At 34.3% G+C, this 27,904-nt stretch overlaps 2 protein-coding genes and 1 long non-coding RNA gene across 14 annotated transcripts in view; 2 read left to right on the top strand and 1 right to left on the bottom strand.

Annotated features, from left to right (window-relative positions):
• LOC133184102 (myb-like protein AA) lies at nucleotides 1–27,803 on the bottom strand. 7 transcript variants are annotated; one of them, XM_061318945.1, is made up of 11 exons: nucleotides 27,576–27,789; nucleotides 23,396–23,544; nucleotides 20,934–22,467; nucleotides 20,479–20,663; nucleotides 19,291–19,668; nucleotides 19,028–19,111; nucleotides 12,365–12,438; nucleotides 8,219–8,413; nucleotides 2,661–2,783; nucleotides 1,995–2,180; nucleotides 1–1,491 (listed from the first exon to the last, which is right to left on the bottom strand). In XM_061318945.1, the coding sequence occupies exons 1-11, from the start codon at nucleotides 27,672–27,674 to the stop codon at nucleotides 1,358–1,360; spliced, it is 3,141 nt and encodes a 1,046-aa protein (XP_061174929.1). In that variant the 5' UTR covers nucleotides 27,675–27,789; the 3' UTR covers nucleotides 1–1,357. The 7 variants fall into 7 exon arrangements, with proteins under 7 accessions (XP_061174929.1, XP_061174927.1, XP_061174926.1 ...); XM_061318943.1 differs by lacking the exon at nucleotides 19,028–19,111 and having other exon boundaries at nucleotides 12,167–12,438; nucleotides 20,479–20,660; nucleotides 27,576–27,803; XM_061318942.1 differs by lacking the exon at nucleotides 19,028–19,111 and having other exon boundaries at nucleotides 12,167–12,438; nucleotides 27,576–27,798.
• On the top strand, nucleotides 6,317–6,815 carry LOC133184574 (uncharacterized). Its single transcript, XR_009720822.1, has 2 exons — nucleotides 6,317–6,414; nucleotides 6,748–6,815. It is a non-coding gene; the product is annotated as an uncharacterized LOC133184574 (long non-coding RNA).
• LOC133184104 (carbohydrate sulfotransferase 15-like) overlaps nucleotides 22,461–27,904 on the top strand; it is a 35,834-nt gene continuing 30,390 nt past the window's right edge. For 4 of the 6 annotated variants that reach the window (XM_061318952.1, XM_061318951.1, XM_061318953.1 and 1 more), the window contains exons 1-2: nucleotides 22,461–22,610; nucleotides 23,500–23,615. In XM_061318952.1, the coding sequence (XP_061174936.1) occupies nucleotides 23,567–23,615 (49 nt within the window). In that variant the 5' untranslated portion in view covers nucleotides 22,461–22,610; nucleotides 23,500–23,566. The remainder of the gene's footprint in view (nucleotides 22,611–23,499; nucleotides 23,616–27,904) is intronic. The other 2 variants (XM_061318955.1, XM_061318956.1) reach the window with 2 other exon arrangements.

Here is a 27,904-nt window from a genome sequence, read left to right on the forward strand (position 1 = left end):
GAGTTTTTCTCCATTTTATCTCTAATGCTGAGTTCTCCTGTAAACATTCCATATACATGTAAAAGTACAAGTTATTTTATTAGAATATTTTACCTTGGAAAAATTATATAACCTAATGATAATAACAATCAGATATTATCCGTAACTTGTAAGATGTGAAGTATTAATATGCATCTCTGTCCATATCAAAATTTACTAGAATGATGTTTGAAGCTAGAAAGATTTGTGTGTGTGTGTGTGTGTGTGTGTGTGAGGGGGGGGGGGATTAGACTAGGGATGTCAATTTCACTCGGAAAACCTAGTCGAGCGATAGTCGAGTTCTTGTGAATTTTATTTCTCATGTCGGTCTTGTCAATGAAAGTTTGTCCTTTTCAAAATGCTTGTACACTCAGTATTTAAATCAAATTACCGTCAGATATAACGTATTTCTTAATACAAGTATGTGTGCTATTGTATCTGAATTATTATCTAAATACACTATCAAATACTATGCTTTGACTGGTAAACAGTTAAGTGTATTTATTATCAAAACAAAAACATATAAGAGCTAGCGTTAAATCTTATCGACTTAATAATGCAATTTAGTGAAAACAACAAATCTAATCATCAAAATAAGTATCATAATACGCACACATCTACCTCCCCAATGATATATATGCCTTTAGTATCCGAGGAGGGTCAGAGTTTGGACATAAGTAGATAGGTGAAGAAAAATATTAATTTGAAAATGAAAATCATATCAAACAGCACAATTTAACGAGTAACCGACTAAAAATATTTCGTCGATAATCGCTATGACCAAGTGAGGGGTCGAGTAGTCGAGTCCTCGTTGACATCCTTAATTTAGAAAATAATACCAAAAATGTACCAATATGTTATAAATACAGACTGACAATGGCAAGAAAATGGTTCATAAACTATACATTTTGCTTTATACATGTACATGATACACAAGAGTGAATTTATATTATGCATACACCATGTCATCAATAGCTATATGAATACTATAATTTCTACATTTACAATACATTATAAATCTGAACTCATTAGATACAAACGAAGTTTTACATAATAATTATACATATATAAATTAAAAAAAGTCTTACTTTCATTTCAAACGCCGATAATTGATGGTCAGATCAAGGATCACTCTAAATACAGTCAAATTCATTACTTATTTTATCTCATGAATAGCCTTATATATCTTTATTTATGAAATCATATATGGGAAAATTATGTCAAAATCTAATACAGGTTAAACTCAATTATGTTTTAGATGGTTCAAGACTTGCGAACAATCTCATTTACTGTCAATAGTTAAGCACATCTATGAAATGATCAAGAATCCTGGGTCAGTCTAAAAATCTGTACTGGGCACGTCCTCTGGTGGTTGTATTTGGGCAGGCACTGCGTGACTTCGCGTGATTATCGTGATCTTGGGTTGAGTGTCACTTTGCTGTTGATTGACAGATGGTGGTGTTCGCTCGGCCGCTAAAAAAGAGGACTTTATGGCATTCAAGCATTTAAAATTCGAAATATTTTACTTTTTTCAAGAAATCAAATTAACCTTTCTTAAAATTTTGCAGATGGAGTAAATGTTGTGTTTCAGACAATTAATGTTTGATGCAACAATTTAAACAATTATATCTACATGTAGTTATCTTTAATCTACCTTATTTAAAACATGGAGGTTAAAAGTAAAGTATTTAGGTGAAATGCATGGCACACTATTTGATGTGCAATAGATAAGTAAAATTCAAAGTTAGTATGGCACGGAAGCAGAGATATTTTGTATTGAAATTGACCAGAAGATACAATACACCCAAATAAAGTGTTTTCCGCTAAAAGTTTAAATAGCTGAAAATAAATAATTACACTGGACCAATTTTTTTTAACTTGAACAACCTTAAGAATTTCAGTGTTATAAGATGGCTATCACTACGGACAGAGACAAAAAGGTTGTCATGGAAGAACTGTTAGATGAAATGTGATACCGGTTTCAGGTGTGACGTCATTTCCGACTGACATTTGCAACATGCGGAAGGAGCGTGATGGGATTGTACTTCCGGTATATCGTTTGTCAGCGAGTTCCTCTCCACTGAGTGTTTCGGGTAATTCGTCATCCGTATCATCTAGGTCGTCGCTTTCTATCTGGGGTCCTCTCTTGATTACGGAGGAATCTGTTATTTATTGAACAGTGGAATGTGTGTATGGAGAGGAACACAAACAAGGAAGATACATACATATAAATTATTGCAAGTGCAAGATGCAGGAAAAAACAGTACATATAACACAATAATCTTGATTCTCTACGTGTAATCATTTTATGAAATGTTATACAGAACATTTTCTCCAGCTCTAATAGATTACAATTTTCCACGGTGTGACATTTGTTATTAGATTGTAAAAATATTCTTCATTCATGCTAGTAGAATGTGTATAATTGGCAAAACTATTAATAATGATTCTACTTAGTTTTCACCACATGTACTGTAAATTTTGCTAAAATGTTTGGATATTGGACTTTCTACTTACTTAAACAGATATATAGCCTGATCAGGTGAACAATCAAGGTTTAGACATTTTAGTTTATAATTAAGAGGACTCCATTTATTATGGCCAATGCAGTGTGTAATTTATAAATACAATTTTTTATTTACCATATGTATCAACTTCATCCGCAAATTTCTGTAGAACTCTGAAGGAAGGCGAAGGGATATGTTTGCCGGTGTAGCGGATAGATGTCTGTTCGTAGTTACCCACTCGGTTCGTCTCCATATTATCTGGAATTTAAAAAGATGCATTATCTTTTGTGTCTGTGAAGATAGTTTTTATTATACATGAACAAAAAATATGAACCATCACTTAATCAAATTTATACTTTTTTAAGACAACAAAATAAATTAAGTCAGATAAGTGTTAAGACGCTAAGTTGAATGCTAAATAATAAATTTTCCAATTCTTCGTACATGTACAGTTATTGATCAAATACAATAAATATGATTATATTTTATTACATTTTCATTTGTGAAATACTGTAATTTATCCATTGAATAAAACTGATATTTTCACTGGTGTCATTTTCTCAGTGTGAAAATTAAGGTACTGTGAGTGGTGAGGTCCCAAATGATACCCCCGTTTCCAATATGAGCAAAGTCTGCTAACTATGGGAAACCCAAATCTATCTGTCCGATCAAAACACAGGTACCTGATACGTATACAGGGCACCCCTACTTATTTTTACCACAAGGTTCAGCCACCCCACTTCAAACTTGTATTTCATTAGAGGGTTTTTATCACGTATCTAAATTTCTTTAAAATGAAACACTGTTATATTCTTGAAACATAAAATTATCATTTAATTATGAAATAAATTTGAAAATGATGGTAATTAGACGATAAAACGCCCGTAATATAGGGTCCTCGAAGTAAAAATCTCCACTTATTCATTTATATCCAAATCAATGTAACTTGTTTATTCTTTAAATATTTATTGTATTACCAAATAAATACATTGTATTGTTGAAAACTTCGAATATTTATGGCTGAAAAAAAAGGTATAACATTGCTTGTGAAATAGTTTTTACTACGCATCAGTCAATGCAAAAAGGTTTCGCGCCATAGCCATATGTGCAGAGTTGTCGTTAATTTCCCTCTCATTGTTTATAGGTGCCGCTGCGCTGCAAAGGAGGTCCGTAACATTTTTATGCCCCCGTATCGAAGATTCGGGGGTATGTAGTTTTTGCCCTGTCCGTCCGTCTGTCTGTCTTTTCTGTCTGTTTGTCCGCAAAAACTTTAACATTGCCCATAACTTTTGATTGGTTGGAGCTATGTCTTTCATATTTCACAGGTGTATTCATTGTGACAAGACCTTTCTTTGGGTATCACCATATTTGACCTTGACCTTGGAGTTTGACCCAGTTTTGCAAAAATTTTCCCAACTTTAACCTTGGCCATAACTTTTGAATGATTGGTACTAGGGCTTTCATACTTCACATGTATATTCCTTGAGACAAGATCTTTCTTTGGGTACCACCATATTTGACCATTTGACCTTGGAGTTTGACCTACTTTTGAAAAACTTTAACCTTGGCCATAACTTTTGAACGGTTGGTGCTAAGGCTTTCATACTTAGCATATGTAATCCTTGTGACAAAACCTTCCTTTGGATACCAACAACTTTGACCCCTTGACCTTGACCTTGGAGTTTGACCTACTTTTGTAAAACATTAACATTGGCCATAACTTATGAACGGCTGGTGCTAGGGCTTTCATACTTCACATATGTAATCCTTGTGACAAGACCATCCTTTGGATTCCAACAACTTGGACCCTTTGACCTTGACCTTGGAGTTTGACCTACTTTTGAAAAACTTTAACCTTGGCCATAACTTTTGAACGGTTGGTGCTAAGGCTTTCATACTTAGCATATGTAATCCTTGTGACAAAACCTTCCTTTGGATATCAACAACTTTGACCCCTTGACCTTGACCTTGGAGTTTGACCTACTTTTGTAAAACATTAACATTGGCCATAACTTATGAACGGCTGGTGCTAGGGCTTTCATACTTCACATATGTAATCCTTGTGACAAGACCATCCTTTGGATTCCAACAACTTGGACCCTTTGACCTTGACCTTGGAGTTTGACCTACTTTTGAAAAACTTTAACCTTGGCCATAACTTTTGAATCGCTGATGCTAGGGCTTTCATACTTCACATATGTAATCCTTGTGACAAGACTTTTTTTTGGATACCAACAACTTTGACCCTTTGACTTTGACCTTGGATTTTTTTTTTGGATACCAACAACTTTGACCCTTTGACCTTGGAGTTTGACCTACTTTTGGAAAACTTTAACCTTGGCCATAACTTTTGAACCGTTGGTGCTAAGGCTTTCATACTTCACATATGATCCTTGTGACAAGACCTTCCTTTGGATACCAACAACTTTGAACCTTTGACCTTGGACTTACTTTCGAAAACTTTAACCTTGGATACAACTTTTGGAAAATTGTTGCTAGGGCTTTCATATTTAACATGTTTTTTTCCCTGTGACAAGACCTTCCTTTGGATACCAACAATTGTAAAACATTGACCTTGACCTTGGAGTTTGACCTACCTTTGAAACACTTTAACCTTGGTCATAACTTTTGAACGATTGGTGCTTCAGCTTTCATATTTCACCTGTATATTTCTTGTGAGAAGGCCTTTCCTTAGGCACCATTAATTTTGACCATTTGACCTTGATCTTGATGATTAAATTACTTTAACCTTTTCCATACCTATTCGATGGTTGCTGCTAGGGCATTCATATTTCACAGGTATATTCCTCGAGACAAGACCTTACTTTGGGTACCAACATATTTGATTTGCATTTGAGAAAGTTTAACCTTTGCTATAAGTTGCCATACGGGGGCATCAGTGTTTCACAAACATATCTTGTTTTAGTTCTGTATAAATCAATTTTAATTTAATCAAAATAATATTCAAATTCAAATTAAGTTAAATGAAATTAAATTGCATTTACTTTCATGTCATTTATCAAAATTACATTAATTCAGAAAAATGGAATGGACTATTTTATGGCGAACGTTTATGCAAGTTTACATTGAATATCACAGGAGTATATTGGCCGACACAGAAGCCCCACGGACGGCCACTATATAATGAATACAAATTACTGCGCAAAGAAAGCCCGTGATGACCAAGGGAGTTCAACTCCCAAAAACCCTGTCTCAAGAGTCAATTAAATTCAATATCCAATTACAAAACATTGAATTTTCTGTTTATTACATTTTTTTTTATTTTCCCTTTGCTTCTGTCTCTTCTTAACACAGTGTCATGGGCTGTGACGTCATAGTTGAGACGTCATAGCTTAACAGTTGTGAGATTGAAAACATTGTAACATGGATTTAAGCAACATAATTAGCCGTTTTAGTCTCTATTAAGACGGTTTAGTTACGATCTCTATATTAGTATGGACCAGGAATTATTTTTTACTTACTCTGATATCCTTTCACATTGTGAGAGAATATCACTTTGTTATCCTTTCACACTGTGAGCGAATATCACTTTTATTCAATAACAAGAGGCCCATGGGCCACATCGCTCACCTGAGTAACTTTGGCCCTGCTGTTCTTTACCATATTGCCTCCTTGTAATACCTATTGTGGCCCCGCCCTACCCCGGGGGGTCATGATTTGAACAATTTAGAATCTACACTACCCCAGGATGCTTCCACCTAAGTTTCAGCTTTTCTGGTCCAGTGGTTATTGAGAAGAAGATTTTCAAAGATTTTTCCTATATATTTTAATGTAAAACTTGAATTCCCTATTGTAGCCCCGCCCTACCCCCAGGGGTCATGATTTGAATAATTTAGAATCTACACTACCCCAGGATGCTTCCACATAAGTTTCAGCTTTTCTGGCCCAGTAGTTCTTGAGAAGAAGATTTTTAAAGATTTTTCCTATATATTTCAAAGTAAAACTTTGATTCCCTATTGTGGCTCCGCTCTACCCCCGAGGGTCATGATTTGAACAATTTAGAATCTACACTACTTGAGGATGCTTCCACCTAAGTTTCAGTTTTTCTGGCCCAGTGGTTCTTGAGAAGAAGATCTTTAAAGATTTTTCTTACATATTTCAATGAAAAACTTGGATTCCCTATTATAGTTCCGCCCTACCCCCAGGGATCATGATTTGAACAATTTAGAATCTACACTACCTGAGAATGCTTCCACATAAGTTTCAGCTTTTCTGGCCCAGTGGTTCTTGAGAAGAAGATTTTCAAAGATTTTTCCTTTATATTTCAATGTAAAACTTGGATTCCCTATTGTGGCCCCGCCCTTCCCCCGGGGATCATGATTCGAACAATTTAGAATCTACACTACCCCAGGATGCTTCCACATAAGTTTCAGCTTTTCTGACATTGTGGTTCTTGAGAAGAAGATTTTTAAAGATTTTTCTTATATATTTCAATGTAAAACTTGGATTCCCTATTGTGGCCCGCCCTACCCCCGGGGGTCATGATTTGAACAATTTAGAATCTTTACTACCCCAGGATGCTTCCACATAAGTTTCAGCTTTTCTGACATTGTGGTTCTTGAGAAGAAGATTTTTAAAGATTTTTTCCTATATATTTCAATGTAAAACTTGGATTCCCTATTGTGGTCCCGCCCTACCCCCGGGGGTCATGATTTTAACAATTTAGAATCTACACTATCCCAGAATGCTTCCACCTGAGTTTCAGCTATTTTGGCCCACTGGTTCTTGAGGAGAAGATTTTTTAATGACCCCACCCTATTTTTTGGTTTTTCTTGATTATCTCCCCTTGTAAGGGGACTTGGCCCTTTATTTTAACAATTTAAACTCCCCTTCACCCAAGGATACTTTGTACCAAGTTTGGTTAAAATTGGCCCAGTGGTTCTTGAGAAAAAGTTTAAAATGTGAAAAATTTACAGACGGACGGACGACGGACAACGGGTGATCAGAAAAGCTCACTTGAGCTTTCAGCTCAGGTGAGCTAAAAAATCACAATATTTCACTGTTGAAAATGTAATAAACAGAAAATTCAATGTTTTGTAGTTGGATATGGAATTTATTTCACTCGTGAGACAGGATTTTTTTTATTTTTTTTTCACTTAGGCTTCGCACTCGTGAAAATATCCAAAAAAAAATCCTGTCCAACTCGTGAAATAAATTCCATATCCAACATTGAATATCCTCTATATATTTTTTAATAAGAAAAATATGTCACGTCGAGTACCTGTGGTCCTAAGCCATTAACGTCTGTCTCCTCAGGTCCCCTATTGGGTCAGGTCTTTTCAGCATCTTGACGTCATAATAGCTACTCGTATTTGATATTGACGCGGTAAATCTTTTCAGACAATTTTAAAACACGCTATTCATAGTCTATGGTTTTGTGATAGGAAATTTTTATTTTCAAAAAGTTAAAATTTTATCTTAAGAAAAGCAGGATCAAAAGCCAAGCATTGGTTGGTGAATATTTTGCTCATTCAACAGTTCAAGCCTTATTACCACACAAAAGCATCAACATTGCAGGCAAGCAAACCCTTTGTTCCCTGCTAATATTAGTATTTAGCATTATAGAATGATCAAAATGTCTGGCTAGTCCACTCTGCTATATAGCAATAATCGACTATTGTAAAATCCTACTGCTACATGTAGGCTATGTCTAGCATCTTCTACATTGTTACCTTGATTGCTATCTGGTTGGTCGTATTTCTGCAATTGGGTTGATGAATCATTTGTATCGTTGACAGAGAGCTGGTTCAATTTCATAAAAGTTTTTGAAGGTATTTCTGTTTTCTTGTTTAATCCAGAAAATCTCATCTCGTCATCAATAGAATTATGACGTAAAAGTGGATCCCGTGGTTGCCTTGGTTTTCTACCTGATAATATGTAAATCCTTCTTCAGTGTTGAATTGTAAACTTTTATTACCATTAAGGCAACTTGTTACGAATAAACGTTTTCCAAAAATCGTGAAAGTAGATTCTAAATCTTTGTTTATATATGTAAAAGGAATACGTTAAGCAACCACACAAAGTTTACTTCCTTTTTTTCAGCATTACTCAGCACTGTCATGTAAAGTGAAAAAAGAGTGCATGTGTTGATTTACAAGGGGAATCGCAAAAAGAGAATTCTGAACATGAAAAAATCTACAATTTTTTAATACCTTCTAAATATCGGAAGAATTTTATATTTGCATCATTTAAAACCAAAACAAGTCCAAAAATATATACCAATGCATGCATCTGATTTTTGTTTGTAGCAAATGTCCTTTCTATATAATATATTTACATGGAATAGATTCATGTGTTTTCTATTCTTTGAAACACAAAAATATAACTCTTACATTTTTACTTATGAAAATGGTTTAGAATTAATTAGAAATTTCGGGTCTGTTTTACAAATGACCATGACAAGAATTCGTTTGCGTGATTTGTAGACAGTGTAGTATGTCGTGAAATAGAGAATGGCATCTAATGACGAGCGTTTTTTTCTTTTTTCAGAGACATCAAGAACCTTCAAGGGACCATTTATGGAGAGAATTTTTTTTCATCTCAGTCAAGGGAATTCCGTTTTATTATTGACAAATTATTCCCTCAGACAGGTCGGTAATAGAGGGTTTGTCTCGCAGTGAGATGTATACGTTCTTCATAGTCAGCTAATTAAGCGAGTACATCCCAAAATAACGCTGATCATAGACAATAAAATTACAGATGTCATTGGTACAACTGTAATATTACTTGTTTTTTTTTTATTGTTTTAAATAGCTAAGGATAGAGAAGTTGATTCTGAAGTATGTACACCTTAATCTTGTAAAGCATGCAAAACTCGCACCGAATGAACGCCCCTTGTAATAAGGCTAAAACAATTAAAGGGTACATATTTGACATAAATCAAAAAAAAAATATTTGAAATCCTTACATCAATACTCTGAAGTAATTTTTGGCTCTCTTGTACTTAATAAAAGATTACAACGATTTGAAAACCAAAAATGATACTTTTCCCAAAAATATGCCTAAACAAACATTTTCTAGTTTCATGTAGGGTGCCTACCCTAAATATGCTTAAAAAATGTAACAAGTAAATTAAGTGAACAAATCTGCAAGTAGATAGAGAATGGAAAAAACATGGCGAAACAAAGCAAAGATTAAGTAATGAGAAGTGTTGTTCAGGTCTTCACGACACGTCCCTCGAATGTATGTAACTGTTTGTCCATTTCTTCTTCAATATATAACAAAAATATGTAGAAATATTATTGTGATTTTCTTATTTCTAATCCGTTGTAAAATGTCTGAAAAAAATATAAACCAAAATTGTGATACCAGCAATTAAAGTTATTTCCATCACTTGGAAGTTTGCCGAAATGCCTGGTAAATGTACCTCAATTATTTGTGAGGAAACTTCTTAAAAAGTTCAATCACAAATTCTTCGGGAAAATGACCGGTATATATTATTGAGGAACCTGTCGTCTGACCGTAAGACATCGTTATTGTTGATCGGAATTAATGTCTTGGGTAATCAGGGCGTAAAAAAATAACTGTAAAAAAGCACCCCCTTCCGGCCTTCCACCACCCGAAAAAATAGTATAGCTAATTGATTCTGGAAGCAAAATCTTATTTAAATTCAAATCTACTATGAATATACTATCTCTTGTCTATGTATGTCAAGATAAATCTATACTACAAATAATTAAGTTACAAGGAAAGTTTCATAGCGTGGTAAGATAACAAACTCGTTCTTTTTTTTTTTTTTAATAAAGTAGTCCACTTCAGGCTTCTAGATCAGATTTAAATCTCAATATTAACTCAGCTGTATACAGTGTACTTCTAATTTAAACAATTTGTACATCAACCTCTTATTGAAATAATGATAAATGTTATCATTTGTTCTAGATTAAGGAGAGATTTAATGAATTAGTAATTAATATGTGTCCAAGAATAAGTGTCCTCAGTTTAATCTAGACAATTGATCGATTGGCTGATTAATGTTAATTGATTTATTTGGGGTTCATGATGCAAATCCGATCAGGAAACTTGAATTTCTTTTCAACAGAAGTTTTAAGAGAGTTCAGATACTTTGCATTGATAATATCATACCGTGATATAAAGGATAAATTCATTTAAAGTCCGTAGAATTTGGGGGAGGGGGTTGAAGCAGTCGTTTTTTTTATGAATGTGTGAATATCTTTAAAAATATACACAGTATAAGAGACCCCCAACTCTCACCATATCAGCATCACCAATTCTTGAAAAACAGATTTTCAGATATTTGTAGGTTATATTTCTTTGAATAACTTTTATACAAAATACATTTATACATAAAACATAAGTCTCATCCTAACTCCGGGACTAAATCTGAACACATTTCAATTCACATATGGATATGCTTGTTAAATACCAGTGTTGCACAGTAAAATTTCCCCCATTGCAACCCCCCCCCCCCCGAAATTTGTACTTTAGAGTAGGACTTTTCCCCGAGGGTAAATCTCACACTAAAGCCAACCCCCTCCCCCTCTTTCTTTCTCAGAGTAGGATTTCCCCTATTTCATCAAAGCTAAAATCATATCAAAAATGTTTTGGCAAAAAGTTTATATGAACGTCAACTGATTTTTTAATGAAAATATTAGTTGATTCGACTCAACCCAGAATTTTAACTACGAAATCTTACTCTAGAGACAGATTCCGGGGGGAGGGGGGGGGGGGGGGTAGAGGGGAAAGCCTACTCTACAAGACCAATAATATGATAAATTGTGACCCTGCTGTTCCTATATAGATTTTTTTTTATTTTCAAGATTTTCTCTATATATTTCCATGGTGAACTATGTAAAAATATGCCAAGTGTGACATGTCTATTCCTCTTCTTTGTTCTTGAGAAGATTTTTGGACGGAATCCTATATTTTTTTTTCTTAACAATCGCCCATCCTTCACCTGAATAAACTTGAATCCCCTGCATCCAGAATGCTGCGTGACAAGTTTAGCTCATTGATTCTTGGAAAGAAGACGAAAATGTAAAACAAAAAAGTAATAACTGACTAACAAACAGTAGAAAACCATTCATTAGAAAAGCTCGATTTGGTATATTACTTATAGGTGAGCTTAGAACTAACATATTAGTTTTTTTTAAAAAGGACGAAAAATTTTAGTGAACATCAATTTTACTGGCCACTAGTTTCGGAATGTTGTTAAACAAAGTGACTGTATATTTCTGCCCAAAATGCACATACATGTATATACAGTATCTTACCACATTTTTATTTATCGGTGAATATATATAGATGTACATTAATACATGAATGCATACGTAGATTTTACATCAAACAAGGAATTGCGGTCCAAATAATGTTTCGTGATTAATTGCAATGTATGCATCATTTGTTTTGTTTTCAGCTTACTTATTGCATGTCAAATACACTTAATCTTGCTTTTATTTGACAACAAAATATTCATGTCAATGTAACACTTGGTGCTATATGTTTTCAACTCATTAGAAGATAGAAATGTTGATATTTAGATATTGTGTATATAGTGCATGCCGATATAGGGACAATGAGGAGGGTAAGCTGGGACATCGGAGACAGCAAGGATAAGATGGCAGGAAGGTTGATATATTAAATAATATCTTTTGTATGCCTACTATCTATGTCTTCGTCGTTGACAGTTTCATCGTCCAAATCATCTGTGTCAGTCATCCATTGCAACACGCGAAAGGATAGGCCTGCTTTTCTCGGTTTAAGAAATCTGGGCTTTTCAACACTAGCTTCCGGTGACGTGATTTCCGGAATATATTCTGGACCGGTATTGATATGCAAGGGCTGTTGTATACCAATCTTACCTTTGCCGTCCGCTTCCTGTACCATTTTGTAAACTTCAGATTGTTGGATATCTTGTGCAGGTTTTTCTGGATAACTGCAAAGAATGATTTAAATGGTTCAGTCTCCCAAAAAAAAAGGTTCACAATAAAAAATCATGCTGCAACTTCAAGAACACACAAAGGACGATTTGACAACTTTAATCGTCCATATAACGACTTCTCTGACTACTTCTCTTTTCATAAGAAAATATCTCCAAAGAGTTATTTGCTAATTCGGACAATTAAAAAAATGTTACAAAGAAATGCATAAATAACGTATGAAATATTTATAATACTAATATACTGTGAAATCACCAATTTTTGGTGTAAGAAAAGACCCATGAATTCATATCCCACAAAATTTTAAAAATGTTATACATGTACTACAGCATGATGTTTATTCTTTAACCACGAAATAAAATCCCATCAAACCAGTAATTTTTCTTCAAATTATGAAAGTTTGACCCCACGAATTAAATGATTATACTAGTATATATGTGCATTCAACATGTACTAGTACAGTGTATTTAATCTACTAATCTATGTTTCCATCATTCTCCCCAGATTATTCATAAACACTGACAATTTAAAATTGATTAGATGACAATTTTGGGGAAAATTAGATGTATAAAATATTTTATAAATATTACTATGTTTAAATAAATATTATGTGCTATCTAAATTCGCCAGTTCTAATAAAAACAGCTCTCTATAGCTATGCATAATTCTTGGATAGTTGTCGGTACATAAAAAAACTGAAACAGGGTACATCTAGAAATAATTTTGGAACTGAATAGAAAAAATGCAGTAGAAACAGACAACGTACATTCCATATGGTTACGAATTGATATAGGCATCGTCCGCTTAACGTGACCAGATAAACAGGTCGACAGAGTGATCCAGAAGTCCTACGGTTGTAGCTCAACTGGTTAAACAAATAATAATCTGGGGTAAATTTTAAGTTTGTTTATTTATTTCTGTATTTTTTGTTTATTTATTTTCTCTCTGAAGGATGACTTCCTTTAAGGTCAGACGACACGTTCCTCAATAATGTATAATTTTTCCCAAGAATTTGTCAATGAAGTATTGCTACTTTAACAAGTTTCCTCTCAAAAAATTGAGGTACCTTTCCAGGCATTTGTGCAAGATACCAAAGGATGGTGTTTCTCATATAATTCTATTAGAAATCACTAGCATTGCCAATATCAATTCTTGGTGTATTTATATCTTAATATATTTTGAAAACAGTTTAGAAATCCTAAGATAATGATAATTATGATTAATTTGTAGTATATTACGATGAGATACAAAACATCGATATTTAAGGAACGTGTCGTCAGACCTTAACTCAAACAGAAAAAATATTTTTATACAATCTATATTTCACTTCCTAATGTGGGGGAGTATGATGTTGCTCCCATCACTCTTTGGCCTTTCCCTCGTCACTTTCTGTGTTTTGTCTACTATTTCTACTTTTATATTTTATGAAGAATAATCGACTCATGAATATATACATTTTTTTTTCCTCGAATATAAATCTTGTTGTTCGTACGTGAAAAAAATTCTTACAATCATTTATCAGATAATTAATTTGGAATTTCATTTAATTTAATTTAATCTTTGAATATACAGACATTTTCAAGATAAGCTTCATTTTTGTTTCTAGAAATGTTTTTAGGAATTATTTGTAAGATGTGAGCGTTTTTACAATAAGTAATCAATGTTCTGAGACTTCCGGTGCATAAAGATCGGTAAGTATGTGCGTTATTTTCAAAGAACAAGCCATGTAAACAAGCGAGTTGAACAGACGCCATTACGGAGCCTGCATACCTTTACTTTTTCTTTTACATATCAATAAGGTACATGCATATTTATAAACCAAGACCCTGTGCGATATACTACGAAATGGATGAAATAGAGAAATACACTTATTCAGTAATCATGGTAATAGAGATCGATAACCGGTTTTTATGATAAAATTGTAAAAGTTATGTTGAAATCCAATGTCTTTATTCTTTTAGAATTCGTTTTTATGTAATTTTGTGATTATTTTACCGGCTGGTGGGTTGTTTCTTTTAAATGGTTATCCTTCCAAAATGTTATTCATGTCATTCGACGCCCGCTTTCCTTAGAAATTCATCCGCAACAACTATCACGTTTTTCTTGTGTGAAAATTAACAAAGTTTCTGTGTTTTGTAATACAGATTATTCTTAATATAATTGATGTAATTATTTATTTTTAAGTTATTATATTCATCGTGAGCATTTTCGATGAAATCGATTGATATATTGATATTGTTATTTTCTTTTTTGGGTGCACTGACGGACACCTTTGCTTGTGTAAATTCCCGTGATTTCGATGGAATGCTGGCTAGATGACGTTCGAGCTCTGCTCGACGCCATAAAAAAAGAAAGAAAAGAGGTCATCAGACGTTATTACTAAATGGGCACAAGCATGAAGTAGCTATGTTTTCTATACTATACTATATATCAGCAAAAGTATTGGCGTTCACGCCCACCTCCCCCCATGTGCCCTATTCCTACAGCCATGAAAACTCACTCATAACGAAAATAATGGCCTCAGTTGAAGACCCTTCATTAGTATTGTAATGCAGGATGTTTTAACTACCTATCGTTCATTCCATGTTTTTCAAATTAAAAATATTCATGGTATTTTTGTTTTAAAAATTGCTTAAATAGCACATGATTTTCCTTTATTTAACTTTTATTTAATAAATGTTGCTAATTTCAGTGAGGAAATCGAATATTTTGATAACCTCGATTATCCCCACTTTACTCTATTTCATTATTTTCTTCCATATAATATCTTATATTTTTAGAAGATGTGGCAATATATGAAAACTTATTCTAAAAGATAAAAAAAAAAAAAGGAGGAAACTCAGGCTGAATACTTCCACTTAAAATTTGTTTTAAATGTATGGATACAAATGGGGGGGGGGGGGATTCTAACAATTTGTTAGTAAAGGCTTGCGCCAATTAGATACTTTTATTTAAATTATTTAAAGAAGACTCAAACAAGACTTCAAAGAAGATGGGCGAACAAGGCGAGCAAAATGCTTATTGTGCGACAATTAAGAAAGTGAAAAATTAAATCTCAATTATGACAACATTTTCTTTGATATTTCATTGAACATTAACGTATACTTTATGAAAAACCTCCACAAATCGCAACAATCTCGCAAAGATTGAAATAATTCCTCTGTGAAATAGCATATATACATCAAAGAGGGCAAAATAATCAATTCTTCAACACAATTTTTTCCATACGAGTGGATCCTCACTCCATTTTTTGAAAGATTACGTTCAAAGTATTCGTAAAAATATCTATTCTTCTGCTAACCAAAAGATGGAGCAAGGACCTACGTGCACTATTCTTTAAAATACATTTTTATGACAGAACGTTCGCATCTTTCCAAAGAAATATACGTCCATTCAGTCAAGGGTCATATTACAATTTGATTTAAAGGCCAATGTTTGTTATGAGCGGTGAAGCTTAGTGGTTGGAGTGTTAGGCTTAGGGAGAAATGATACTTTGGGGTTTTATTGCTTGGGTTTGAACCCCAAGATTACCAATTTTTTCTAATTATAGAATGAAAACAAGATGTGTTTGTGAAACACTGATACCCCCGTATGGCAGCTTATGGCGAAGGTTAAAGTTTCTTCAAATGCAAGTCAAAATCCAGGCCAAAAGATAAAAAATGTTGATACCCAAAGAAAGGTCTTGTCTTGAGGAATACACCTGTGAAATTTGAAAGACCTAGATACAACTGTTCAAAAGTTATGGCAAAGGTTAAAGTTTTTTTAATAAAAATCAAACGTCAAGGTCAAGGTCAAAGTGGTTGGTATCCAAAGGAAGATCTTGTCACAAGGATTACATATGTGAAGTATGAAAGCCCTAGCACCAACCATTCAAAAGTTATGGCCAAGGTTAAAGTTTTTCAAAAGTAGGTCAAACTCCTAGGTCAAGGTCAAAGGGTCAAAGTGGTTGGTATCCAAAGGAAGGTCTTGTCACAAAGATTACATATGTGAAGTATGAAAGCCCTAGCATCAACCATTCAAAAGTTATGGCCAAGGTTAAAGTTTTTCAAAAGTAAGTCAAACTCCTAGGTCAAGGTCAAAAGGTCAAAGTGGTGGTTGGTATCCAAAGGAAGGTCTTGTCGCAAGGATTACATATGTGAAGTATGAAAGCCCTAGCTCCAACCATTCAAAAGTTATGGCCAAGGTTAAAGTTTTTCAAAAGTAGGTCAAACTCCTGGGTCAAGGTCAAAGGGTCAAAGTGGTTGATATCCAGAGGAAGGTCTTGTCACAAGGAATACACAAGTGAAGTTTGAAACCCTAAGCACCAACTGTTCAAAAGTTATGGCCAAGGTTAAAGTTTTTCAAAAGGAGGTTAAACTCCAAGGTCAAGGTCAAAAGGTCAAAGTTGTTTGTATCCAAAGGAAGGCCTTGTCACAAAGAATACACATATGAAGTTTAAAACCCCAAGCACCAGCTGTTCAGAAGTTATGGCCAAGGTTAAAGTTTCATAAAATTTTGCAAAAGTGGGTCAAACTCCAAGGTCAAGGTCAAAAGGTCAAATATGATGGTACCCAAAGAAAGGTCCTGTCACAAGGAATACACATGTGAAATATGAAAGTCATAGCTCCAACCAATCAAAAGTTATGGGCAAGGTTAAAGTTGACAACAAACAGACAGACAAACAGACAAACGGACAAACAGACAAACAGATTAACAGACAAACAGACAGACAGGACAAAAACAATATACCCCCGGGATCTTTCGATCCGGGGGCATAAAAATTTCGGCAGAAAAATTTAATTGTCATAATTCCATACCTATCAATAACAAGAACTTTAATCTAAATACTAAATTTACAAACTGAATATGACTTTTATACATTTGACTTTTATAGGCATTTTGCACGCCTTGTTCGCCCAAATCCTCTAAAATGTGACAGAGTATGTACATGTACAACTTTGTTTGATTTTATAAATGAATAATTGCACAATTTTAGACAACTTTATTCAGGTAGGAGTAATAAATTTAAGAAATGATGGCATCTGAAAAATCTGATGTTTGCACTGAAAAATTACGTACCAATAATGACGAATGAAAAGTTTTACTATTTTTGCCTTCGGTTGCATTTTTGTTATATATCCCTGTTGATCGTGCTAAGCATTAGGCCAGCATTTTTTTTTTATTTTATTTTTTTTTTTTATTTTTTTTTTTTTTTTAGGTTTACGAACATCAGAATGAAAAAGTTCCTTAGGAGGAGGAAATGAAAAAAAAAATAATTTTTTTTTTTGGATAAATTGCCGACTTTAGTACATTATTTTTTTTTTTACAAATAGGAAGGTAGAACCTTAAATTGTTTATTTCATTGTCGGCAAGTTGGGGACAGTGATATAAATTTTGAGATGTTGGTCAAAGTACAAATTTTAAAAAAATCAAATTTTTTTAAACTCTTTCAATATATCTTCATTTTTTTTATATGTGTTGAGTGATTGTGTAGAAATTGTTCTAAAAATATACTCGAGACCTTAATTAAGTAAATATTCCTATCATATAAGAGACAGGGATTATTAGGGAGGGGAATTAAATTTTTTTCAATCAAGTGTAAAATAATTTTTCTGGCTTCCACATTCAAAAACAGATACTACATGGATGTATATATTTGTGTATACTTGTTTCCTTTAATAGTTGAAATATTTCATTTCTTTTAGGCTATTGTTTATTTCACCTCAAATGGACTTCACTTCTCCAATAGTTTTATTCATTACATCGATCCTTTTCTGAAGAATGTTGCTTAAACTGTAAGCTATAGGAGAGACCTAAACAATGTCTCTGGCTATAGCTACCATGGGCAGTTTTTAAGCTGTGGGAGGAAATTAATATACATGCAGATACTTATGAATACGGTTACATAATATCTCACAACATGTCATTGTGCAAAAAAGTCGTCAGCATTTTATTTGTCCTCTAAACGGGTGAAACGTTTTGAATGGCACTCCTATCGATAAATTTTACACTAAACCAAACTATGATGCTGCTATGGACCATGCAGATCTACCTTTATAAAGTTTATTTACCCGCCATATTTATCTTAAACAGGAAGTACGAGTTCGTAAATTTGAAATCTAGTTCCCGACTCAATTTCGACATCGGAAAGAAAAAAATAACATTTTTCTCAATTTTATTTTTTTTTCTGAAAATTCAAAAACTTGAACGGCGGGTTTGTAAATCTGAAAATAAAAAATGCTGGCCTTACTGGTATATCATTTGCCAACAAAATAAAACATAAATGATTCTAAAAGCGTTTTTTTTAAAGCTCAATACTTTGCAATTTGCAAAGTATATTATGGATAAAATGTATAATGGCTTGTTTTGAATATTACTATTTTCATGCTTTAATATGCAGCTTTAAAGCCTTTTGCTCAATTAAGCCGACATGCCATATTCTTCCACGATAAATGCACTGGAGTTATATGAATTATCTCTAAAAAAGAAAAAAAAGAAAAGAAATCTAACAGGAAAAAAATGTGTTTCTGACATACTGAAGTGCTTTCCTGATGCAAAATATACGAATTAGGAATTATTGTTTAAATCTCGATGCTACCGTCTCACCGAATTGTCTTGTTTGGCAACGAGAAGATAGAGCGCGACAGTGGAGCCGCTGGCTCTGAGCGCCGTCTCTGGCGGGACCGAGCACTGAAAGCATGTTGTATGTTTTACAGATACGAGCGAATACAAAAAATAAACAGAATGAGACAGCATATGCCAATATTTGATCTTTTTATACCAGTTTCCATTAATAGCTTATTTACTATGTGAATGATATAAAGCTTTCAGTAAAAATTAGACTGGATTTCCTGAATGGCAACACCTACCCAGATATCCCTGTAAGAGCACCGCCACTCTGCGTGCGCAGTGCTTCCTCTGCGTTGCTATGAGAATACATCTGGATTGGAGAATTATATTGTGCATGTCTGTAAGCATCTTGTGATCTCTGAGGTTGTTGTTGATAGGTTTGAGGTTGTTGCTGATAGCCTTGCGGTTGTTGTTGATAACTCTGTGCTTGCTGTTGATAGCTCAAAGCGTTGTTAGAAAAGCGTTGTGTTGTTGGCGAAGCCTGCTGGTATTGTTGCTGAGGCTGAAATTGCTGCGCTCTAATTGGCGGCGAAGGCTGAGCTTTGTACGTAGACGGCTCAGGGACGTTTAGGTCTGGACCCCGGTAGGATTTTGGCATTACAGGGGGTGGAGGTCGACTTAAAAAGGTAAATAATATAGTAAAATTATGCAAGAAAGAAAATAAAGCACTGTTTCAAGTTTAAACGAAATGCGTCGAAACTTAAGTAAAGTGATTTTCTAGAAAACACACACAAGTTTTATGAAACTAACAATATCACCACAATAATAGTCGACGTCAAAGTTAAATATCAGTACAAGCTACTGACACAAAACGGTTTGAACCCTATGGACATTCATTAAATTGACTTACTTTTGTGTTACTTCAATGTCGATCACTGCCCAAATAATTAATAATAAATCAATAAGTCTCTAAAATGATGTATCAGTCCGAAAATAAACCTAAAACTTTATGGCACTTGATATTTTTGGTGATGACAATAGAAAAAGTGCAATTTTCTAGAACAAGATAAAAAACACCTTAAACAATAAAGGTACACAACCCATTCCGACCAACAAATCTAACAGTTATAAAATTAGTACGTAATGCTGTTTCTGTATCATGGCATGTGCTTGGTTACATATGTACATCAATTTGGTGAATTGCCATGTTTTACACAGACAGCAGTTTTTGAAGAGCCTTAATTCACATTGCAGCGGTGAATCAACTGATGTTTGTTTCCTAAGAGGTGCTTATGCATGTTTCGAAGATCAATCACCATAAATTCTACAAATTTTTTTTCGATTTCTCTGTTTTTTTTATAACGTTTTTCTTCTTTTAATTGCACGTTTGTCAATAAGATATGTTCTGTACAAATAATTTCAATGAACATTATTATGTTTATAAACGCCAGTTTATTTGAAATATTGCATGCAAAGGTTAGACGTACTTTCTCTTTTGTTTAAATTCTTTCAGGTCTATGCCCCCTGTGATATAGGCGAATGGCTTTGGAGTTCCACTTCCTTGTTGTTTAAGCATTGTGTTCAACACTGCATCCGGGATTTTATCCGAGAATTGTCCTTGGGTGACAGGACTTCCGTCCCCCGGCGTCCTCTGTTCGTTACTAACCGGCTGCTACAAATATATTTTATTTCAATTTCAAAAAACGAAACAATTTATTTAGAGAACAGTTAATATATTCAACCTTATATGTCTGTGTATACATTGCATGAATTCCCTGACGCCCACATCAGCTTTAACGTAGCACAAATACCATTTGCATAGTATAGCATGCACTTCATGTTAGTATTCTAACATCACAATATGGCTTTGGATTATGGAAAAATGCTCTTGAAAGTATGTTGATTTGTTGATCAAAAGTAAGTTGACATGCATATTGCATACCTGTACATGTTTTCTTGTTATCTGCCGTCCAGGCACTGGGGGTCCAGGGGGAGGGGGTGGTGGTGGTGGTGGAGGAGGAGGTGGTGGGGGTGCCATTGGGGGTGGTGGTGCAAATCGATTAAACGAAGCCATTTCCTTATCCCCTGTTTCCTTGCTAGAGTTCAAGGACACTGGTTCCTCGAATTGATTTCTCGAGTTGTTTGAAACACTTTTTTCCTTACAAGCTGTAATATTTCCTTCCCGTCTGTGTAAGCTTGGAGAACCATCCGTTGGTAGAGAACTATAATTTGAAGTATCCAAACAATTCGCCTTATAGGTGGTCGGGGGTGACTTTGGCTGGTCCTTATAAAATTCGTTAAAGTAACTGGAAGTTTGAAATTTTTCGAAAGGAGACAAAATATCCTCTATAGAACTAATTCCCGTAGAACTGCCGTGGCTCGGTTTCCTCACACGGGGCTCAAAGCTGTGCGATCTAACTGGCGGCTCTGGTTTTTCGCCATTTTGTTTTGGATGGTGGCCAGGTGGAGGTGATGAGATTGTTGACTCGTACTTAGGTAACGTTCCTGATGAAGTCTGTCTCTGATATTGTACTACAGGTTTTTCTTCTGCTCTGTCATCATCATACACATAACTTCTCTGAAACCCTCGTGGTTGTGAATTTCCGCCTACATTTACTGATGGTTGGGCAAACGTTGGGTTTTGAATATTAGATTCAAATGACAACTGTCGCCGGATTTCATTAGGTGATCTATTATATTCACTAGAGGGTGATATTACATTTGTTCGTCCATTTAAAAAGTCAGATTGATATCCTCTGTAGATAGGTTGCTCCCTTGAACTTTGTCTAACAAGCTGATGTGGATTCCTGCTGGTGCCGTTTACATTCTCGGAGTATTCTGCAGGTAAATTGTGCAATTCGTCACTGATTCTTCGACTGAAATGGTCTTGATTTCGTCCAAAAGAATCCTGGCGATTGTACAAGGGAGAAAACGGTCGATTTCTATCGGAGAGACTTCTTTCATATGATGGGGGAGAAATACCAGGCCCTGGACCGTAGAAACTCTTTGGCGGAGAACAAGCAGACGACGAAGAACGTTGCTGATAACCAATAGGTGATTCTACTGTCGTTGGGCTATAAGATGTATGGTATCCACTACTGTCACTACTGCCGCTTCGAAAATGTGAGGTTTGTGCCTGAACATTACTTGGTCGGTATGGCGAAGGTTTTGGCATTGTGAAGCATCCACGATCAAACGAACCGTTGCTGTCATGTTTTCTAGATGAGTACGGATCATAATTATCCATACCACTTGGGTGCATTCCGCCAGCTGTTACCCTGTGTCGTGGTAAAGATTGAAACTGGCGTAGATTATCGTCGTCTGCAGAATATTGACTTCTTAGTGGACGTTGCAGAGACAATCTGTCAGCGTCCGGTGAGAATGCACGATAGGCAGACGGATTGATGGGGTTCGGAAAGCTAAAACTGTGGGAGGATGTGGGGCTCACTGGACAACTAGCAGCGACTCGTGGAACCCTAAAAAAAGTAATAAAGAGGAAATGTTTTACTTACTGAGGAGCTACGGTAAAACGGCCGGGGCCGACTGTTCATCGAGAGATCCATGGCGCAAGTGGGCAGAAGTGCTCGGCCAGAGGGAATGAGTGCCAATTAGTTATTCTGTAAGTGTTATCTTACATATGTAACATATTGTATTAGCAGTTGGAAGGAACATGTGTTTTCAATAAGCACATTAATTTGTCTGATCTGAGGTTTATGAATGAATGAATGTCCTACTACATGGATAAAAGTTCAAAGTTAAACATACACAAAACATTATATTACTGATATATACAAGTGTATATAAAACAACGTAATTATTGTTTAGTAAGCTTTAAAATATAGGATAATGTAAATGATTCAAATTAATAGAAATCAACTTCCTGTACATCAGATACATTAATAAAAATATCTATTAATAAAAACTAATATGTCTAATATGCTTGGATCTTTGTTTGAGGAAAAAGTATGATATATAGTAACAATATAACAGTATAAGCTATTCTGAGTGCTTACACAGACATGTATGCACATTATTCTTAATTGACACAAGAAGTAGCGTGTATAAGTATTCCACTGCCAAGTCGTATGAAATTCCTGGTGTTATAGTCTTTCTTAGTTGCATCAAACTAAGTCTGCCCCCATTGATATAAATTTAATATAAATGAGAGCGGAGATGATTTAATATGACAGTTCGTTTTTCTCATTCTTTTAAATCATAAGTTTGTATGCCTGGAAAAAGGTTTCGTTACACTATGTTCATTTTGGAATGTCCATCCAAAATGAAAGTTATGAATTTGTTGCTAATGTAGTGGGTCTCAAAAAAAGGTTTCGTTTTTTACATTTCGAGAACAATAATACTGCATTTTCTTCAGAATTTTGTGTTTATTAAAACCACTGAACTTACTTTTTGATTGTCAGTTGCAGTGTATTTCCGGCATTTTTAATATGATCCTGACCCTCGGAGTGGTATGCATTAGTTACATTATGGTTTCCGATTTTTAAAATTAGGTCACCAGATGAGAGGGAGCCGTCCGCAACACTTCCGGGCACCACCTGTAGAGAGAGCACGTAGGAAATGAACACAAACCAATTACCGGGTACATGTACAGAGAAAACTGTTATTGGTGGGTTCTTATAAGAGGGGGCCACCCTCTGATGCGATAGATAATTTTTCAAGTTAAAAAACGTATTGCCCATAGTTTGTCTTACTAGGTTAGTGATGGGGCTCTTTGAATTGACATTTCAAACAAACCTTACATAGGACGGATACATTGACCTATTTCCTTTTGCCTATTTTTTCTCAAATTCCTTTATTATACTTGACATAAAATATTTACAGCCAGTTTTTAACCCATTCTATCAGTTTATGAACAACTTTAAAAATTCGTTCTTCTATATATATATATATATATAGAGAGAGAGAGAGAGAGAGAGAAATACATAGTAAAATCTATATCACAGCCCATATCAACCAGAAGGCTGATATTGGCCGAGAGTTGATATGGGTTGTGATACAGATTTTTGTCATGCATTGTTTTTATTATATATATTTGAAAATAGTATTCAGAACTCATATATACTTGTACTTATATATTACATGTAAGTGCACATATAATCATATAATGTCATTATTGAGTTCTTCTCTTGAATTTCCGTCATTTTGTCCAAAAGCAATACATTTAGCAATCAAAATTCAGATAATTATAAATTAAAGAAAATATTTATTCTAAATGATAAAAATATCTATTTAATTAAGGAATGTTTTTAAGTTTTGTGTGAGTTATTGGGGTGTAAATCACAAAGACTTGTCACGTAGGCATATTTCATGAAGCGCGCTAGCGCTTCATGAAAAATATAGCTACGTGCAAGTCTGTGTGATTTACACACCAATAATTCACGCTAGACTTAAAAACATTCCTTATATTTACATTTTACAAGCTTAAAAGCACCAATAATATACTCAATATTTGAATTTCTTGCTGCCCTATATCGTTACATTTTTATTAACGTCTCTGTAGCCTCATTGTGACGTCACTTTTGCTCGAGTTTCACCGTGTATATATTTTAGGAATGACTCTAATTCTTGGCCAGATTATTCGAGTATAACCTGGTTTGGGTCAGTTTACGCTTTATAATCCGCGAAGCGGATTATAAAACAGCGTAAACTGACCCAAACCAGGTTATACTCGAATAATTTGGCCAAGAATTAGAGTCATTCCTTATAATCTAATTTTAAAATCATTAAATAACTAAGAGTGTAAAATTTCGTTGCTTTTTATTAGTTCAAATTTGCCGCTCAGTAATACAACCGTAGTAACGGAAGTAACGGAAGTGATGGGAAGCGAGGGGAGGTAAAAACTGATGCATAGGCCTAGCGGCAGCCTTGTTGTTTGTTTACACGTGGTAAGATCGAATTATTGTTAAGTTAAAGGTACATTTATTAAATCTGGAATTTTCCATGAATCCCGAGGACTGGAAATGAGAGGATTGTATGGATACAGATGAATCAGCTGGTTGTCAGGGGGGTGGGTCCCCATACCAAACCAGGTTATACAGAAATAATTTGTGTTCCTTTTTGGATATTAACCAATCAGAGGCTAGAATACAAACAAAATTAAATTATACAAAAATGATTTCAAATCAATTTCACAGTTGGCTTAGTAGAAAAACACAGCAAATGTAAATATATAAAATTGCAGTTTAGATTAACATTGTTAACAATAGAAAAGGGTTCGGATCGGGAATGCTAAAGATATACAAAGATGTTTCGGAAATTTGCAATAATGGGTGTCATAAATGGTGCTAATACATGAATACAAGGTGTGTAATACAGGATGAGTGTCTGTGCCTACAAAAATCATGAATTATATGACAAATATCTGTTGCGGATTTAAGGGGGGTGCACCCGGCGCGCGCCCCCTAAAATTGTCAAAGCGTAAATCATATTTTCTTAGAGAAAATGTAAAAATGTCTACATGTATATGACTGTTATAGAACTGTTATCTATGTCGAGTTGGATATTACAGGATTGTATGTTTGTTTAGGTCTAAGTGAATGAGTATGAAGGATATTTATATGTCTTTTATCATGAGATTCTCCTGTCCGAATTTTATCATATTAAATCATTAAAACATATCACCTACATTGATATGGTCCGGTGACTACCACTTTAAGTTAATAAAAGGAGTTCGTTCTTATTGTTTATTCATGAAAAAGAGACTCAGTCCTAAATACATGTGAAATGAGGTTTCTCTGCAATACTGCAATACTTTGGAGTGCAGTTCGGCACTTGAAAAGTTTTGAAGTATTCAAACACCTCTTTAATGGTAATTACATGTACGCTCTTATACACTGATTTTAAATTATTCAGCGGATATGCACTCAGGTGTTCCAAGTACCTTTGACTTGGAGAGGTCGACTCCAATATGTTTGTTATGGAGAGGTCAGTCATATACTCACTTGCAACGCGTGATCTGTCAGGGACGTCTATATACGTATGTATACGATCCTGGTTCTATATAATCATTGAATCTTAATCAGAGACAGCTATACATTAACAAGCAAATGACATACTTGACGAACAGTTACAAAATACATTTAAGAATGGCTTTATAGTGCAGTGTTAAAACCTTTGACTGACATGAACCTCATTTTCGCAGTTCTAATGACTGCTTTATTAAGTCTCCAACTGCTGACAAAAGTTCAGATTTTGGAATTTGTTGCATTTTACTGAGTGGCTTGTCTTCTTGAAATCTAGTGTTTATATTATTGAATTTAGAGAACAGTTGATTTCTGAGAAAAAGGTTTTGTTGATAGTCAAAGAAGTGGTATTTATCATCCAATTTATTACAATTTTTGCAGAGTCTGAGATCTTTTGGAATATTTTTGTGTCTACCATTTTCAATTTCTAAAGAATGGTAACTTTTTTCCTAATAAACGGTATTCTTCCATTTTAATTTCAGTGTTTAATCTACTATAGCGATGCAATCATATAATCAAAATGGGAGTGATAATCATTTATATTTCACAAAAATTTAACGCAAATTAGAAAATTAAAAGGGTGCTCAGACTAAGAGGACCTACATAGCATAGATTTTTGAATATTTTTAGGCCTGATCAGTTAAGTAAATGTAATCTGCTGAAAAATACTGTTAAAAAGGGTAATGACCATTTTCAGTAAATTTCGATGTGTTATATTTATTTTATTGTTTCCTCTCTAGCTTGGATAATGTTTTTTACGACATGGCAAAGCTAACTGCATGCATGAGCACGTCTCCTCTTTCCGTAATATAGCTCAATGTAAATATTCCATTTTAAAGGAAATTGACAAAATGATACCTTTCAATAGGGTTTGTTCGCTTTGACATTCTTCAGTTTTTACATGTACATATTGAATAATAATAATCAAAGCAATCAGAACTTAGGAAAGGTCGTGTGCAAGTTTTAAAATACAGGTAATATAAAGGGGATTGAATGCGATTTTTTAAGAAGACACGCCTAATACACCTAATGTTATCTCCAAGAGCCAAGAAATGCATGTGTTCCAGACTTACACTATACGTGAACTGATACATTAAAAGAATTACGTCATTGTAGCATATGAGATAAGGAAAAAATACAAACGCCACATGGAGAAGGCTTCTGAACATGTCAGAATCAAGCTCCACACGATCTCTGTTTAATCGGAGACGCTGCAGAAATATTTTCGCTGTGAATCATATACACAGACTGGTATTTCGGATTTATAATCTTGTTTTGTGAATCACATACAGCACACAGAATAGATGTAAAACATTTGAAGTAATGAAAATTGAGTATATATATATATATATATATATATATATATATATATATATATATATATATATATATATATATATATATATATATATATAATCGTTTTTGTAGAAAGGCCACTGAGATTAAAAAATTTAAAAATTAAAAAAAAAAAAGAAGACATAAATCATTTTACATGAAAATTATATATTTCCAAAAATAAAGAAAAATATGATTTTTCTGTTAAGATGAAGAATTTAAAGGAGCGATGCGAACATCATATCTATACTGGGGAAAAAAATACATACCCTCTGCACGGCAAGCGGCTGCCCAAATTCCCGTCCCCCTTGCAGGCGAAATCCCCAGGGGATGCCGTCATGTGGACGTTGAAGCCAAATAATTTCCATGATAGCTTTCCTGCCCGAAAACTGGGCAGCGTATGAGTGTATGTTTGAAACAGATCCAGGGAAAAATTTATCAGTGAAAGAACTCAAAAGATGATTCGACGTTCGGCAAAAATAGATAAGTATATTGCTATGGCAACGAACCCATCAATCAGAATGGCGATGATAACTATCTCGCAAAGTTTTATGAAGAGGGAGAAAAAGAAATAAAGTGCTTGATAAGAAACATATTA

This window comes from Saccostrea echinata, unplaced genomic scaffold (genome assembly GCF_033153115.1).
Source record: "Saccostrea echinata isolate AGI-Se365-2 ecotype Australia unplaced genomic scaffold, CSIRO_AGI_Sech_v1 ptg000010l, whole genome shotgun sequence".
Classification (NCBI taxonomy): Eukaryota; Metazoa; Mollusca; class Bivalvia; order Ostreida; family Ostreidae; genus Saccostrea; species Saccostrea echinata.